This window comes from Mirounga leonina, unplaced genomic scaffold, assembly GCF_011800145.1.
Source record: "Mirounga leonina isolate KUSES-001 unplaced genomic scaffold, KU_Mleo_1.0 Mir_126, whole genome shotgun sequence".
Lineage (NCBI taxonomy): Eukaryota > Metazoa > Chordata > Mammalia > Carnivora > Phocidae > Mirounga > Mirounga leonina.
In genome coordinates this window covers 28,866,959-28,885,840 of record NW_023270314.1, presented here as the reverse complement: position 1 = coordinate 28,885,840, position 18,882 = coordinate 28,866,959, and the positions used below count along the sequence as shown (strand labels likewise).

Sequence of the window (18,882 nt, the reverse complement as noted above, 5' to 3'; positions counted from 1 at the left end):
CGGATTTCATGGTCTCTTTAGGCACTACAGTCAGATTGACTCTGTTCCAAGTACTGTCTTTTCTTGTTGTTTACTCCTCCTAAGTACTTGAATTTCCTAGAGTAAGATTCTGAATAACCTCACTTGGGTCTTGGTTTTAATCCTTGCCTCAGTGCACTGTTAGGAGAAAGGGATAGAAAAGTGAGCCTATCCTAGGTTATTGGATCACCCCGTATTACAGACATGAATTTGAGAGAACTAGTTTTCCTAAGGATTTGGGTGTAATTATTTGAAGAAGTGTGAAGGAGTAATGAGCAACCAATAGCAATAGATGTCCACATAGATATGAAAAATAATATTTTTATAAAATGATCCTCTAAAAAAGGAAGGCTATCTGATTCATTTCTCCTTTTCTAAATAAGAATTAACCCTAATCAACCTGAGATATTAGTTTTCTGTCCTCTTCATGAGCATTTTCAAGGAAATAAATGCCACTATGTTCTCTGTAGCATCTAGCATCATGGACAACCAAGAAACTCTACTTAAAATCCATTATTTGATCATGTAGCATAATAGTTCAGTTTCCCTTTAGTCATGATTTTGTGGCTACTACATGAAAGAATGCAAGTATTTTCTGAACATTCTTCCCATAGCTGCCTTCACCTCCTTGTTCTGCAGGCTATAAATGAGGGGGTTTAGCATGGGAGTGACCACACTGTACTGTAAGGAGAACATCATCTCCAGAGGGGAGCCTGAAGTTGGCAAGAGATAGCTGAGGAAACCTGAGCCATAGAACAAGGTCACAGTAGTGAGGTGGGAGGAGCAGGTGGAGAAAGCCTTGCCTCTGCCTGAGGTGGAGCTGATACTCAGGATGGTGGAGACAATTTGGGCATAGGAGAAAACAATCATAAGGAAGGTTCCAAAGAAATGTAGGACAGAGGAGCAGAGCAGGAGTGTGAAGTTGGTGGAGGTATCAGAGCAAGACAGAGAGAAGAGAGAAGACAGCTCACAGCTGAAGTGGGGAATAGTCTGGTCCTCACAATAGTCTAAATTGACAGCCAAGAGGATATTCATGAGAGCATCAGCAAAGGCCAGGCCCCAGGAACCCCACACCATCCCAACACAGAGCTGGTTGCTCATCACTTGGCCATAGAGCAGAGGGCAGGTGATGGCCACATAGCGGTCATAGGCCATCACAGCCAGCAGACAGGCCTCAGTACCCCCCGTGGCAAACAAAAAGAAGGCCTGAGCCAGGCAGCTCTCTACAAAGATGGTTTTGCTTTCAGAAAGTAGATTCTCCAGCATCTTGGGGACTGTGACAGATGAGTGGCAGAGGTCCAGGAAGGAGAGCTGTCTCAAAAAGAAGTACATGGGCATGTGGAGGTGGGAATCAGGCCTAATTACCAGCAGCATCAAGAAATTTCCCATCAGAGTGAAGAGATAAATCAGAAGGAATAACACAAAGAGTATGTCCTGAATATTGGGGTCAATGGATAGTCCAAGGAGAATGAACTCACTGATAGCACTGTAGTTTTTCATTGCCATATATAGAAGTGTTCTCTCTGGAAAACAAGAAGATTCACCAAAAGTCTTTCAGTGCATCTCAGTACCCCACTACCTAGATCTTATTCAACATGAATATCTTTTCATTACTGTCCCACAATCCACATTCAGGTATTTAAAAGTTAATTTCTTGGTCATCATCTTGCCATTGGTATTTTACAAGACCAGTGCTCTAACCCCTGAGCTATGGAGCCAGCCATTGGTATTTTAAATAAGCCAAGATCCTATTTTTATTATAATCTTTTTTGGAGCCATAATGTAGTTTAGAGTGATACATTTGAAAAGAAGTTTCCTGATATGAGAAGAAGGTAGAGAAGAAAATCTCAGGAGTGAATTACCTGAGAAATTGAGGTAGGATTAAGTCTAGATTCAAAGGACTTAGGTAGGAGCAGGGATACTTTGTGTATTCTGTGTCTAGGAGAGACGGTCAAGAGTACAAGAAGTGAGTTTCCATTTGACTGCTTCCATTTGTTTTCAATAAAGTGTAAATGAGATTATTGGTTGTGCATGTGGCTGTGTGCAAGCATGCCCACATGTACACAATAAATTATAAAGGTATTGATAATGACAAAGGACGTGCACAATCATGGGCATAGGGGTCAAGGTGAAGTGTAAGAAACTATTACAGGATAGGAGGACAATAAGACATCAAGGAATTAGAAACTAGATGCAGAATTAGATTGTTCTGGATTTTTATAATTTTAAATTTCCTTCATTTTATTTAATGGCATCATATTGTAATTTAATTTTAAAATACATTCACAAAATAATAATCAAGTTTTAAAAACTGGTAGCCTAGATCATGATGCCCAGTGATATTTTAGGTGGGCAATGCTATGACTACAATCGGTCATGAGAAGCTGTTCCCACTTAACAGGACAATGCTTTGATTAGATCATCATGCTAACCCTAAAAGTCACATATCCAGGAATATATGTAGTCACCACTCCCGTCGAGGCCATTATTACAGGTTTTAAGGCCCCCACATGGTTATCTAAACTCTCCTCATACTTTGAAACTTGTGCATATATCCTCGTACTGGCCTGATATTTTAGACTTCACCTGAGTCTCAATATAACTGCTCAATATTCTTGCCTCAAACTGGAGCTGCTCCCTGGCCCTTGCTATTCTAATTCAACACTACTTCATTTACTCCATCAGCAAAGACTGAGGGAACTATCCGGTTGTTGATTCACTGACTGAACAGCTAAGCATCCCAGTCCATGTAAGGAACAAAACCTAATTATCTGAATTTTTAGTTGGTAGTACAATGTTTTGTGGCAACAATACTTTCAGATCCAGTAAGTAATAAAACTCTTCAGCTTGTGAAGTCAACATTAAGAATACTGATTTAACAAGACAGAGGATCATAGGGTAAGGGAGGGAAAAATGAAACAAGATGAAACCAGAGAGGGAAACAAACCATAAGAGACTCTTTTTTTTTTTTTTTTTTCATAAGAGACTCTTAATCTCAGGAAACAAACTGAGGGTTGTTGGAGTGGAGGGGGGTGGAAGGAATGGTGTGGCTGGGTGATGGACATTGGGTAGGGTATGTGCCATGGTGAGTGCTGTGAATTGTGTAAGACTGATGAATCACAACCTATACCCCTGAAACAAATAATACACTATATGTTAATTAAAAAAAAGAATACTTTTTTAAAGAAGTAGAAAATCATAAATTGGAAGTTAACATTTATGATGGATTCAACACTAGCAATGAAAAATAATAAATTGTGGGCAATATATAGGTATTTATTTATAATTACTTGGGGTCAGACTATGGAGATAATCTCTTAAATTCTTATTTTTTCACTCTTTAGATATAGCAATATTATGCATGGGGGCTCTCAATGCTCATCCTGAGATCACCCCATCACCCCAAGAGCAAAGCAAGAGAACCCAAGTAAGGATTCACAGTAGCCAGGAGTGAGGTTTGTGTTGTATGACTTCAGAGCCAGTACATACAAAATAAAATTCCCTTTCTCTTGGCTACCAACAAAAATAGTCCAACTAACTAGATCCAGAGATTCCATGAACTGCAGAGAGAATCCGAACCTTGGATCAAGGCAATACCTTGCAAAGAAACAACCATTGTGATAAAAGTCAATGCTAGGGGTTTGATTTCCCAGTAAGTTTCTTCTTTAATATAATTTAGAGGTTCGCAGAACAATCTTTTAAAAATAAAATTAAGGGGCGCCTGGGTGGCTCAGTTGGTTAAACAACTGCCTTCGGCTCAGGTCATGATCCTGGAGTCCTGGGATCGAGTCCCACATCGGGCTCCCTGTTCAGCAGGGAGTCTGCTTCTCCCTCTGAACCTCACCCTCTCATGCTCTCTATCTCCCATTCTGTCTCTCAGATAAATAAATAAAATCTTTAAAAAAAATAAAAATAAATAAAATTAAGGAGTGATGTTAGTAAGATGGTGGAATAAGAGGTCCCAGCCCTTATCCCCCCAAAGAAACACCAATTTAACAACCATCCATGGATGAAAATACCTTTATGAACGATCTGGAATCCAGGTGACAGATTACAGCACTCTGGAGGAACACAGAAATAAGAAAAGACACATTTGAAAGGGTAAGAAATACCTTTACCCATGTCAACCTTCTCACAACTCAGCATAGAGAACTGCATGAAGATCCTTGACCCGCAAGTTCTCCCATGGGGGAAAGAGAGAGAAAGCATACCCACAGATGCCAGCCCCAGATTTACCTGCCCACGTATCCCAGCACCACCTGCCTGCCTGTGAACCCCAGCAAAGAGCACAATGCCAACCCACATACCCCATCAGCCAGCCTGCTCTTGGTCCCCATCAACCAGCCTACCCAGAATCTCTGGCCTGGCTGACAGTGAAGGACTTTCCTTGTTAAAGTTTCCTCTTGAAGAAATATGTGCACTCCAATATTCATTGCCACATTATTCACAGTAGTCAAGACATGGTAACAACCTAAGAGTCCATCACAGATTAACGGATAAAGAAAATGTCACATATACATGTAATAGAGTATTACTCAGCCTTAAAAAAGAAAATCCTGCCATTTGCAACAACATGGATGAACTTGGAGGATTATATGCTAAGTGAAATAAGCCAGATGCGGAAGGAAAAATACTACATGATAACAACTATATGAGGAATCTAAAATAGTCAAACTCATAGAAGCAGAGAGTAGAATATGATTACCAGGGGCTGAGAGGAGGAGAAATAGGGAGGTATAAGTCAAAGGGTTCAAAATCAGTTACACAAGATGAATAAGTCCTGAGATCTACTATATACCATCATGACCATAATTAGTAATACTGTATTATATACTTAAAAAGTGGCTAACAGGATATATCTTAAATGTTATTTTCACACACAAAAAGTTAAAATAGGGCGCCTGGGTGGCTCAGTTGGTTAAACGACTGCCTTCGGCTCAGGTCATGATCCTGGAGTCCCAGGATCGAGTCCCGCATCGGGCTCCCTGCTCGGCAGGGAGTCTGCTTCTCCCTCTGACCCTCCTCCTTCTCATGCTCTCTGTCTCTCATTCTCTCTCTCTCAAATAAATAAATAAAATCTTTAAAATGATTTAAAAAAAGTTAAAATAATAAATAAAGAGGGTAGGAGGAAACTTTTGAAGGTGATAGATATATTTATGGCATAGATTGTAGTGGTGGTCTCACCGATGTATACTTATCTCCACACTCAGCAAATTTATACATTAAATATGTTCAGCTTTTTGTCAATGTCATCTCAATCAGGTGCTTTAAAATTTATATTAAAACTTCAATTTTTTATTGTGGTTCATTCCTGAAACATGACCATTATTGATTTATTTCTTTAGTCTCTATTTCAAAATTTAAACAGCTCTGGAAACATAATAGGATAGGTTTGTTTCTAGATATTAACACCATTATGTGGAGGAAATTAGTTGGCTCTTGCCCAAACTAAAAGTTCCCTGAGAAGTGTTAATTTCAGAGTCAGACAAAGGGTACCAAGCATAATAAATAGCCCATAAGGGTTACTCAGAATGTGATAGTGAAAAACATGAACAAATGAATGAATAAATGAGCAAGAGACTGCTTGAAAGAAAGAAAGAAAGAAAGAAAGAAAGAAAGAAAGAAAGAAAGAAAGAAAGAAAGGAGAAAGAAGACAAGCCAGTCAATGTAACCAAGATACAAGCTTCTAAATAGTCTGTATTAGTTGAAGTCCCTTACTTTATAAGGGGCCCTTGGCATTGGGGGGAAATATGAAACAAGAAGTGCCAAAGATAACCATCACCTTTTTTCTATATGTGTCCTGGTTTTGCTTTATGTCTCGCTCCTTGACTGATGAGATATCTCATATGCTCTGGGGAGGTCTTTGGTCTGGTTTCATTTCACAAAGCTTTACTAAACAAACCTGGAAATCAATAGTATTATTACATAAATTATACTGCAGTAAAATTTCCCAAGGATTTATATACAAATCACAATGATTCCTATTAAGCAATTGATTGACAAGCTTTTAAACAGTACTTCTCCACGTGAGTGAGGACTAGCTGTATACATTGCACAGTAACTAATATCACCCTCTGGAGTTTCCAGTTCCAGCTTGCCAGGAAGAGCACCAAATGACAAAGCTTACTACCTCACATCTCTGGTACCCTATAGTAGTCACATTTGTCCTAGAAGCATGGACAACATGGTGAGGCACCAAAAGAATGACACTGTAACAATTCTTTAGAGCTGAAATACTATCTTAGAGGGCAAGGAAGCACTACCTACATTTCAAAAGGCTTCAAATCCCATCTGTTAAAACACAAACTCAATATTAGATATTTATCGAATTACTGTTATTTATCTCAGGTCTGTCAATGGGATTGTGATTATGTAAGAGAATATCCTTGTTCATAGGAGATGAATGCTTAAGTATTCACAAGTGAGGTGTTGCAGTGTCATAACTTACTTTAAAATGATTCAGCAGATCAAAGTAGATACATACATACATAATACAATACTACATATAGATAAATTAATAAAGTATATGTAGCAAGATGCTAACAATTTGTGGATCTAGGTGAAAGTTATACTATCATATTACTCTTTCAACTTTCCTATATGTTTACAATTTTTCAAAACGAAAAATCTTTTTAAAATTCTTTAAAAACTCCCCCCCCACACAAATTGAATAACTGTGTTTTACTTAGAATTTTCCACTGTGGAAGATCAAATTAAAGCTAAATGATATTTCTTAAAATACAAAAATTTATAGAAAACAGTTACAGTGTATTTCCCTTAGTTACCCGGCCATTGTGTTTGCAGTATAAATCTGATAGTAAAATGTTATTCTTGGTTAAAACACACTCCCTCTATGAATCATGGATCACCACATCAAAAACTAATGATGTATTGTATGGTGACTAACATAACATAATAAAATTAAAAATAAATAAATAAATAAATAAATAAATAAATAAATAAATAAACACACTCCCTCTATACCCACCATACACATGCCAAATAAACAAATTATGTATTCAAATACATAATTAAGACAACTATTCATGTGCTTTTCCTTTTGCTTTTGTTAAGTGAAAACTGTGAATTCTTACCTCCATAAGAAGTAAGAATATATAGAACTTGACCAACATATGTAAAATATATGCTAGGTAAAGTGACCAAAATCGAAAAGCAAATGAGGAATCATACTTCAAATCCCTATAATTGAAGCAACAGAAAATCTAATATTCTGTTAATGCACTGCAAAATCAGCTGGTTAGGGTAGAAATCCAACAAGTTATTTGCCCTGCACATGTCAACCAAGTAGCTGGCCCAATCGTTCAGGTGTGATGAGTGCCCAACGTGCTTGCTATGTTAGCCCTCTCTACCAACATGGTTATGCCTTGAGATCTTTAGTTAACAGCATTAAAGCCATATTTTCACGTCAAAATGGTGCAAAAAAAGCAACTAGAGTCAAACAGAAATGGAAAACACATCTTGAATTACTGAACTGTTTGGCTTTCTTGATGATTTTTAAATATTTTAAATAACTTAATTTTTAGGTATAGATTTGCAGAATAAAAGAAAATGTTGAACTAGAAACTTATAAACAAATGATTGTGCAGTTGCTCCACAAATATAGATCTGGGTGAGTTTAACAGTGTTGTGATTTTTTTGCAAGTATCTTACTGATTTTCTTTTGTTTATTGCTTTATGTTGACATCCAAAATCATGTACATTGTCAGAAGTGGATAAGTTTATGCTGACAATAACAACAATTCCTGTTGTGAGGGAATTAGAAGTCTATTGATTCAGCTTTGCGCAGTGGCAGTATCGTAGCCAATGAGGTTTATCCGAGGCGCGATTATTGCTAATAGAAGTCTATTGATTCAAATGTACTATATGCTATATATAGTCAGTTTTGACTTTATTTACTTCTTGGTTTTATACACACATATGAAGACAAAGTGGCAAGATCTCTGCTTAAGAAAGCAAGACCTAACAAATATACTTATTGTTGCAATGTATGCATTTCTTAAAGATATTATTTTATAGTACTGATGTTTAAGGAAAAGCTGACAACTCATAAAATTACATAAAACAAATCTAACTTACCTGATACAAACTCTGATTTATTTTTTTAACTGCAAAAGTGCAACTCCCTGGAGTTCAGGGCATAAAGAAGATTTTAATCTACAAAGATTAGAAATAATGTGCTTGATGTTCTTACCTGGTCAGGTAATCTCAGTGGCCCAACCTTTCAGACCCTGAAAAAATGCAGGTTCTATGCCAAAAGGCAGAGAAGCAGCAGATGCAGACCTCCTTGGAGGAAGACATATGTGGGGCCCTATCCCAGATCTGCTATTTTCTCAATATGTAAGCTTAAAAAGAAATTTCATCTTTTTAATTTCATGTTTCCCATCTGCACAGTGGGGATAACAATACCCACTTTGCAGTGTTATAATAATTTAATTAATTTACATAAAATAAAAGCTTTAACAAACTCAGTTTTCAATTTATTTAAAATGCTTAAATTTCAAAGGATGAGGAAAAGAGATACATCTGAGAAGCTGCCCAGAACATCTTAGGGAACAGATAAAAACTAGTGCATTGCAGAAGAGGTCTAAGACAGTAAAAAAGAATTTAGATGAAAGGAATAAAAAGTAAGTGTCTAAGAAAGCCATAAAGAGAGGGAAGGCAAGAGAGAAGGGAGAAGAAAGTAGCTCATGGAGCTGGTCAGAAGGAACAAAAACATCAGACAATTTAGGAAGGACATTATTATGCTCTTGGCTTGTATTCTTGGAGCTCAGGGTTAATAAGTGAAGCCATACTTGCTCAGGTGATTCCCATAAAGAGAGGATGTACCACAACTACTCTGTGAAAAGGTATAAGTTTCAGTCTAAAAAGCTGGATGAGAAAAAAGAAGTGTTTACCCAGGCTCCAAAAGACCCTAAGATAAATCTTCAGAAACCTTTCCTAATTTCTGCTTGAGAATCATCTCATTTGAGCAATTTCTTTCATCTTTCTTAATCCTGATCACACAATCATTTGTCCACTTAACTTCCTTTATGATAAATACCTTGCTGTTTGCACTGTCCAAATAATGGATCCTCCCATGTAACCAATCAGAGGTAGGCAGCTGGGTTTTGTCAGTTGATGGGTTTTAGAATTGAATGGGGAAACTAAGAGGCAGCTGGCTAATGTTAGGCAGTCCCCAGGGTCACACTAGAAGTTTGACTTTGGACTCATTAACTAAAAAGAAGAACTTTTGGGAGGGCAACAGGGGACTTTATTATGCAACATTGCTGGAAATTCTGGGTTGAAACAATCACTTTGAACTACTGAATGACAAATCTTACCATTCTTTTTTAAATTCAATTCGCCAACATATATAGTACATCATTAGTTTTTGATATAATGTTCAATGATTCATTAGTTGTGTATAACACCCAGTGCTCATCACATCATGTGCCCTCCTTAATGCCCATTACCCACCCAGTTACCCCATCCCCCCATCCAACTCCCTATGCGCAATCCTTAGTTTGTTTCCCGGAGTCAAGAGTCTCTCATGGTTTATCTCACTCTCTGATTTCTTCCCATTCAGTTTTCCCTCCCTTCTCAAATCCTACCATTCTGATGACAGTTCCATAGGAACAGGGAGGGAAAAGAAAATCTGGTCCCTGTGAAGGGAGCCAGGATTTTCCCACAGCCCAAAACAAGGTGGATGAACCCTCCTGGGATTTACTATGGAAACTGAGAAGTGACTGAGTTTATCTCCTGATCTTCCCATGTGTATATGAAATAGGTTTGTAAATACAAGTGAACTGAATATCAGGATAGTCAAATGAGTAAAAACAAGACAAACTTGCTTTTCATTAGTCTTTCATTATGTAAGAAACTATGAAACAATCTTCTGCCATATCATTAAACACTATACCACCTTACCTAGATATAATGATTTAGCAGATATGCTCAGAGGCATTTTTCTGTACATATATGAGATCTGTACGTATGCTCCAGCTTGTTTTCATCATTTAATTACGAGCTTTGGAGTTCTTTTCATGCCTACATGCACTACCTATCTTTTTCCTCTTTATGCCTATGTGATATTCATAATACGTAATTTACTTAGCCATTCTCCCATTGATGATTATTCAAGCTGATTCAAAGTCAAACTATTATAATTAGTGCTATATTGAGCAAAAAAATTATTGCACCTCTGTCTTGGGTATGTGTGCTAGTACCTTTGTAGTCGGGAACACTATTTGCAATTGCTGCATCAATATCAAAGAGATATAAATTTGAAATCTGGTTTGATAGTTTACATATTCCAATTCTCAGTTATATCAACTTGTTGTGTATTGACTATGTGTGGTATCTATTTGACTATGTGGACTCAACAAGACTCCAAATCAATGCTAATTTCATGCTACATAACGTGTAAAGGGGAATGGGAGAACAAACAAGATCAGAGCCATGCATTTAAGTCATTCAGCCTCTCAAAGGACGTCCTCATCTCTGGGGGAGAACAGTAAAATTGTGTATCTACAGTTGCAGCACAAAATCATTTTGAGAAGACATGTAATCTAAAGCCAATAAATTTTTTTAAAGATTTATTTATTTATTTATTTGACAGAGAGAAACACAGCGAGAGAGGGAACACAAGCAGGGGGAGGGGGAGAGGGAGAAGCAGGCTTCCCGCAGAGCAGGGAGCCTTGGATGCAGGGCTCGATCCCAGGACCCAGGATCATGACCCGAGCAGAAGGCAGACACTTAACGACTGAGCCACCCAGGCCGCCCCTGGAGGTGTTGACTTTAATATGTTCTTTATGTATTTTGGATACTAGCCCTTTATCTGATATGTCATTTGAGAATATCTTCTCCCATTCTGAAGGTTGCCTTTTAGTTTTGTTGATTGTTTCCTTTGCTTTTTATCCAAAAACTTTTTATCCTGATGAAATCCCAATGGTTCATTTTTGGTTTTCCCTTGCATTTGGAGATGTGTCTAGCAAGAAGCTGCTACAGCCAAGATCAAAGAGTTTGCCGGCTATGTTCTCCTTTAGGATTTTGATGAATTTCTGTCTCACTTTAGCTCTTTCACCCATTTTGAGTTTATTTTTGTGTATGGTGTAAGAAAGTGGTCCCATTTCATTCTTCTGCATGTGGCTGTCCAATTTTTCCAACACCATTTGTTGAAGAGACTTTTTTCCATTGGATATTCTTTCCTGCTTTGTCAAAGATTAGTTGACCATAGGGTTGAGGGTTGGATTCTCTATTCTATTCCACTGATCTATGTGTCTGTTTTTGTGCCAGTACCATACTGCCTTGATGATTACAGCTTTGTAGTACAGTTTGATGTCCGGTATTGTGATGCCACCAGCTTTGGTTTTCTTTTTCAACAATCCTTTGGTTATTCAAGGTCTTTTGTGGTTCCATACAAATTTTTGGATTATTTGTTCCAGCTCTGTGAAAAATGTTGATGGTACTTTTTTTTTAAAGATTTTATTTATTTATTTGACAGAGAGAGAGACAGCGAGGGAGGGAACACAAGCAGGGGGGTTGGGAGAGGGAGAAGCAGGCTTCCAGCTGAGCAGGGAGCCCGATGAGGGGCTCGATCCCAGGACCCTAGGATCATGACCTGAGCCGAAGGCAGACGCTTAACGACTGAACCACCCAGGCACCTCTGTTGATGGTATTTTGATAGGGGTTGCATTGAATGTGTAGATTGCTTTGGGTAGCACAGACATTTTAACAATATTTGTCCTGCCAATCCATGAGCATGGGATGTTTTTCCATTTCTTTGTGTCTTCCTCAATTTCTTTCATATAACTGTTCTATAGTTTGAGTACAGATCCTTTACCTATTGGTTAAGTTTATTTGTAGATATCTTATGGCTTTTGGTGCAATTGCAAATGGTATCAATTCCTCGATTTCTCTTTCTTCTGACTCATTTGTATATAGAAATGCAACTGACTTCTGTGCATTGATTTTATAACCTGTGACTTTGCTGAATTCCTGTATCAGTTCTAGCAATTTTGGGGTGGAGTCTTTTGGGTTTTCCACATAGAGTATGAGGTCAACAGCAAAGAGCGAAAGTTTGACTTCTTTGCTGATTTGGATACCTTTTATTTCTTTTTGTTGTTTGATTGCTGAAGCTAGAACAGTGGGGAGAGTTGGCATCCTTGTTCTGTTCCTGACCTTAGGGGAAAAGCTCTCAGTTTTTCCCCATTGAGGATAATATTCTCTGTGGGTTTTTTGTACATGGCTTTTATGATAGTGAGGTATGTTCCCTCTATCCCTACACAGCAGAGAATTTTTATCAAGAAATGATGCTGTATTTTGTCAAATGCTTTTCCTGCCTCTATTAAGAGGATCATACAGTTCTTGTCCTTTCTTTTTTAATGTGGTGTATCATACTGATTGATTTGTGGATGTTGAACCACCCTTGCAGCCCAGGAATAAATCCTACTTGGTCATGGTGAATAATGTACAGTTTTTAATGTACAGTTGGATCCTATTAATTCATATCTTGGTGAGAATATTTGCATCCATGTTCATCAGGAATACTGGTCTGTAATTCTTTTTTAGTGGGGTCTTTGTCTGGTTTGGGGATCAAGTTATGCTGGCCTCATAGAGTTTGGAAGTTTTCCTTCCATTTCTATTTTTTGAAACAGTTTCAGAAGAATAGGTAATAATTCTTCTTTAATTGTTTGGTAGAGGGGTGCCTGGGTGGCTCAATCACTGGGCGTCTGTCTTCAGCTCAGGTCATGATCCCAGGGTCCTGGGATCGAGCCCCTCATTGGGCTCCCTGCAGGAGGCCTGCTTCTTCCTCTCCCACTCCCCGTGTCCCCTCTCTCGCTGTGTCTCTCTCTGTCAAATAAATAAATAAAATCTTTAAAAAATAATAAATGTTTGGTAGAATTCCCTGGGAGGCTATCTGGCCCTGGACTCTTGTTTTTTGGGAGATTTTTGATTATTGATTCAATTTCTTTGCTGGTTATGGGTCTGTTCAGATTTTCTATTTATTCCTGTTTCAGTTTTGGCAGTTTATATGTTCCCAGGAATGCATCCATTTCTTCCGGATTGCCTAATTTGTTGGCATATAATTGCTCATAATATTCTCTTATAATTGTATTTCTGCAGTGTTGGTTGGGAACTCTCTTCATTCATTCATGATTTTATTTATTTGGGTCCTTTCTCTTTTCTTTTTGATAAGTCTGGCTAGTGGTTTACCAATCTTGTTAATTCTTTCAAAGAACAAGCTCCTAGTTTCCTTGATCTGTTCTACTGTTTTGTTTTGTTTTTTTTTAAGATTTTATTTCTTTCTTTCAGACAGAGAGAGAGAGAGAGAGAGCACGAGCAGGGAAGAGGGGCAGAGAAAGAAGCAGGCTCCTAGCTGAGCAGGGAGCCCAATGCGGGGCTCGATCCCGGGACCCTGGGATCATGACCCGAGCCAAAGGCAGACACTTAACCAACTGAGCCACACAGGTGCCCCTTTTTTTTTTATTTCTATATCATTGTTTTCAGCTCTAATATTTATTATTTCCCTTCTCCTACTGGATTTAGACTTTATTTGCTGTTCTTTTTCCAGCTCCTTTAGGTGTAAGGTTACCTTGTGTACTTGAGACTTTTCTTGCTTAAGAAAAGCCTATATTGCTATATATTCCCCTTTTAAGATTGCCTTTGTTGCATCCCAAAGGTTCTGAACTATTGTGTTTTCATTTTCATTTGCTTCCATGTATTTTTTAAATTTTTAATTTCCTGGTTGACCATTCATTCTTTAGTAGGATGTTCTTTAGCCTCCATGTATTTGAGTTCTTTCCAAATTTTTTCTTGTGGTTGACTTCAAGTTTCATAGCATTGTGGTTTAAAAATATGCATGGTTTGATCTCAGTCTTTTTGTACCAGTTGAGACCTGATTTGTGACCCAGTATGTGATCTACTCTGGAGAATGTTCCATGTGCACTTGAAAATAATGTGTATTTTGCTGCTTTAGGATGAAATGCTCTCAATATATCTGTGAAGTCCATCTGGTCCAGTGTGTCATTCAAAGCCCTTTTTTCCTTGTTGATCTTCTGCTTAGATGATCTGTCCATTGCTGTAAGTGGGGTATTAAAGTCTCTTACTATTATTGTATTATTATAAATGAGTCTTTAAGTTTGTCATTCATTGATTTATATATTTGACTGTTCCCAAATTAGGGGCATAAATATTTACAATTGTTAGATCTTCTTGTTGGATAGACCCCTTTATTATGTATAGTGTCCTTATTCATCTCTTATTACAGTCTTTAGCTTAAAATCTTGAAAAAAACATAGAAGACACTAAAGAAGCCTTACTGTAGAGATAAAGAACTAAAATCTAGTCAGGCTGATTCACTCTTCTGATTCATTCATTCTCATTTTTGTGACCTCCACTTGGGACTGCATCTCAGTAATAGCATGTTGTGGTCACAAAAAGGTCACAAAAATGAGGATGAATGAATCAGAAGAGTGAATCAGTGATATAGAAGATAATACGAAAAATTAGGAAGCTGAAAGGAAAAGGGAAAGAAAACTATCAGATCACGAATACAGATTTAGGGAACTCAGCAATTTCATAAAGTGAAATAATATCCAGATAATCAGGGTCCCAGAAGAAGAAGAGTGGGAACAAGTGGCAGAAGGTTTATTTGAACAAATTATAGCTGAGAACTTCCCTAATCTGGGGAAGGAAACAGGCATTCTAGTCCAAGAGGCATGAGAACTCCCCTCAAAATCAATAAAAGTAGGTCAACACCTTCACATATTATAGTGAAACTTGCAAATTACAAAGATAAAGAAAAAATCCTGAAAGCAGTTCAGGACAAGAGGTTCTTAAACTACAAGGGTAGACACATAAAGCAAGCAGCAGACCTGTCCACAGAGACCTGGCAAGCCAGAAAGGACTGGCATGATATATTCAAGGTGCTAAATGGGAAAAATATGCAGCTAAGAATACTGTATCCAGCAACACTGTCATTCAGAATAGGAGAGAGAAAGAGTTTCCAAGACAAACAAAAACTAAAGGAGTTTGTGAACACTAAACCAGCCCTGCAAGAAATATTAAAGGTGACCCTTTGAGCAGAAAGAGAGACCAAAAGTAACAAAGACCAGAAAGGAATAGAGACAATCTATAGGAACAGCAACTTTATAGGTAATACAATGGCCAAAATTAATATCCTTCAATAATTACTCTGAATGTAAATGGACTAAATACTCCAATCAAAAGATGTAAGGTATCAGAATGGATAAAAAGAAAAGACCCATTGATATGCTGCTTATAAGAAACTCATTTTAGACCCAAAGACACCTCCAGATTGAAAGTGAGGGGGTGGAGAACCATTTATCCTGCTAATGGACATCAAAAGAAAGCGGGAATAGCCATCCTTATATCAGACAAACTATATTTTAAGCCCATTTTTAATTGGATTATTTACTTTTTTGCTATAGAGTTGTATGAGTTCCTTATATATTTTGGATAGTAACCCCTTATCAACCCCTTTAGTTGCCTTTTCATCTTATACATTGTTTCTTTTGCTATGCAGGAGCTCTTTAGTCTGATGTAGTCCCACTTGTATAAATATTTTAGCTTTTGCTGTCTGTGGTTTTGGTGTCTTTTTTTATTTTTAAGATTTTATTTATTCATTTGACAGAGAGAAACACAGCAAGAGAGGGAACACAAGCAGGGGGAGGGGGAGAGGGAGAAGCAGGCTTCCCACAGAGCAGGGAGCCCAATGCAGGGCTCGATCCCAGAACCCTGGGATCATGACCTGAGCCGAAGGCAGATGCTTAACGATGGAGCCACCCAGGTGCTCCAGTTTTGGTGTCTTATTCAAAAATTCATTTTCTTTTTTTTTCCCATCAGGGAATACAAATTGAAAGTACAATGAGATATCACCTCACACCTGTCAGAATGGCTAAAATCAACAACCCAAGCAACAACAGGTGCTGGCCAGGATGTAGAGAAAGGGGAACCCTCTTACAATGTTGGTGGGAATGCCAACTGGTGCAGCCACTCTGGAAAACAGTATGGAGGTTTCTCAAAAATGAAAAATAGAACTACCTTATGATCCAGAAATTGCACTGTCAGGTATTTACCCAAAGGATACAAAAATACTAATTTAAAGGGACATATGCATGCTCTTGTTTATAACAGCATTATCTATTATTGCCAAACTATAGAAACAGCCAAGTGTCCACTGACTGATGAATGGATAAGGAAGAGGTGGTGTGTGTGTACTTCTATTCTATTCTAAATAAATAAATAAATAAATAAATAAATAAATAAATAAATAAAATGTAATATTACTCAGACTTTAAAAAGAATGAAAGCTTGACATTTGCAATGATGTGGTAGGAGGTAGAGAATATTATGCTAATTGAAATAAGTCAAAACAAATTCTATATAATTTTACTCATATTGGGAATTTAAGAAATAAAACAAAGGAGGATAGGGCAAAAAGAGAGAGAGAAGCAAACTAAGGAACAGACTCTTAACTATAGAGAAAAAATTGATAGTTATCAGAGGGGAGGTGGGTGAGGGGATGGATTAAGTAGGTGATGGTGATTCAGAAATGCACTTGTGATGAGCATCAGAGTTCTATATAGGTGTTGAATCACTAAATTGTACACCTGAAACTAGTATTACACTTTGTGTTAAGTAACTAGAATTTAAATGAAATATTTTTAAAAAGAGTTCATTTTCAATACCAATATCAAAGATCTTTTATCCTATGTTTTCTTAGATGAGTTTTATGGTTTCATGTCTTACATTTAAGTTTTTGATCCATTTCAAATTAATTTTTGTTAGTGGTATAAGATAGGGGTGTAGTTTCATTCTTTTGCATGTGGATATTTACTCTTCCCAGCACCATTTATTGAAGAAATAATCCTTTCTGCCATTGTCTGTTCTTTCTACCTTTGCCAAATATTAGTTCACCATATACATGTAGAATTATTCTAGGCTTTCCATTCTGTTCCACTGATTTTTGTCCCTGTTTCAATGCCAGGACCATACTGCTTTGATTACTATAGCTTTGTAATACAGTTTGAAATCAGGAAGTGTGAAGCCTCCAGTTTTGTTCTTCTTTCTCAAGATTGCTTTGGCTATTTAGGTCCTTTTCTGGTTCCACAGACACTTTAGGATAGTTCTTTCTCTTTCTCTGAAAAATGCCATTGTAATTTTGATAAGGATTGCTTTACATCTGATCGCTTTGTGTAGTTTGGACATTTTAACAATATTAATTCTTCCAATCCAAGAACACAACACAGAATATCTTTCCATTTACTTATGTCTTCTTCCATTTATTCATCAAAGACTTATAGTTTTCAATTTACAGGTCTTTCACCTCCTTGGTTAAATGGACTCTGTTATGTTGGGGAACATTCCTTCAATACCAAATTTATTGAGAGTTTTTTTATATATAATGAAAGAATATTATATTTTGTCAAATGCTTTTTCTACATCTACTGAAATGATTATAAGATTTTTATTCTTCATTGTGTTGTTATGGTGTTATCACATTGATTGATTTGCAGATGTTGAACCATTTTTGGGGATGAATCCCCCTTGATCATGGCATATGATCTTTTTAGTGTGCTCTTGAATTCAGTTTGCTAGTGTTTTTTGAGGATTTTTGCATCTATGTTTATCAGGGATATGGACCTGTAATTTTCTTTCTTGAAGTGTCCTTGTCTAGCTTTGGTATCAGGGTAATGCTGCCCTCATAAAATGCATTTGGAAGTATTCCTTCCTCTTCAATTTCTTGGTAGAGTTTGAGAATAATTGCATTAATTCTTTAAATGTTTGATAGAATTCACCTGTAAAGCTATCTGGTCCTGGGATTTTATTTGTTGGGAGATTTTTGATTACTTATTCAATCTGTTCTCATTATTGGTCTTTTCAGATTTTCTATTACTTCATGATTCAGTCTTGGTAACTTGTGTGTTTCTAGGAATTTATCCATTTCTTCTAAATTATCTAATATGCTGGCATATAATTATTCATAGTCTCTCATGGTTCTTATATTCTCTGATATCAGTTGTAATGTTTCCTCTTTCATTTATGTGTCAGCTCTTTCTTTTAAGTCTAGCAAAAGTTTGTCAATTTTGTCTTTTCAAAAAACCAACACTCAGTTTTGTTTATCTTTTCTATTGTCTTCCTAGTCTTTATTTCATTTATTTTTTATCTTATTTTATTCTTTCTTTTCTATTTCTTTGACAGGTAAGTTTAGGTTGTTTGAGATCTTTCTTTTTTTCTCAATATAGGTGCTTTAAATTTCCCTCTCAGAACTGCTTTTGCTGCTTCCCACAAGGTATGGCATGCTGTGTTTCCATTCTTGTTTGTCTCAGAATTTTTATTTCCCTTTTACCATTCTTTTGTAAGCATGTCTAGTGGTGACAAAATTCCCTCAGCTTTTTTTTCCTCTAGGAAAGTCCATTAAAGCTTCATGTCAGGACCCAGGGGGCAGATTGCAGAGCAGTGGTGGCTGGGTCCCAGTAATGGCAAGTCAAAGCCATAACCTGTGATCTGGGGGTGGGGCTCAGAGCAGTGGCAGCATGGCCCAAGTAATGGTGGTCAAAGAATTATTTGGGACCCAAGGGGTAGAACTCAGAGAAGCAGTGGCTGCCCTGGCAATGATAGGACAAAGCTATGACCTGGGACTGGAGGCAGGGTGCAGAGAATCATCAGCTCTGGTCCCATATATGGCAAGGTACTGCAGCATCCTGATCCCAGAAAGTGGGGCACAACAGTGATTGGGGCCTCTGAGGGCAGGTCTCACCACAGCAACATCTCCAGCCCCAGGGAGGAGATGCAGTGGTGGGGATTCCAGGCAGCTCCATCAGCTGGGATAAGCCCTGG

At 37.5% G+C, this 18,882-nt stretch overlaps 1 protein-coding gene and 1 non-coding gene across 2 annotated transcripts; one reads left to right on the top strand and one right to left on the bottom strand.

Moving 5' to 3' along the window:
- Positions 1–588: 588 nt before the first annotated feature.
- LOC118009024 (olfactory receptor 8S1-like) lies at positions 589–1,524 on the bottom strand. Its single transcript, XM_035002907.1, has one exon. The coding sequence runs from the start codon at positions 1,522–1,524 to the stop codon at positions 589–591; it is 936 nt and encodes a 311-aa protein (XP_034858798.1).
- Positions 1,525–7,813: 6,289 nt separating this feature from the next.
- Positions 7,814–7,957, top strand: LOC118009046. The gene has a single exon (XR_004678791.1). It is a non-coding gene; the product is annotated as a U4 spliceosomal RNA (small nuclear RNA).
- Positions 7,958–18,882: the final 10,925 nt, after the last annotated feature.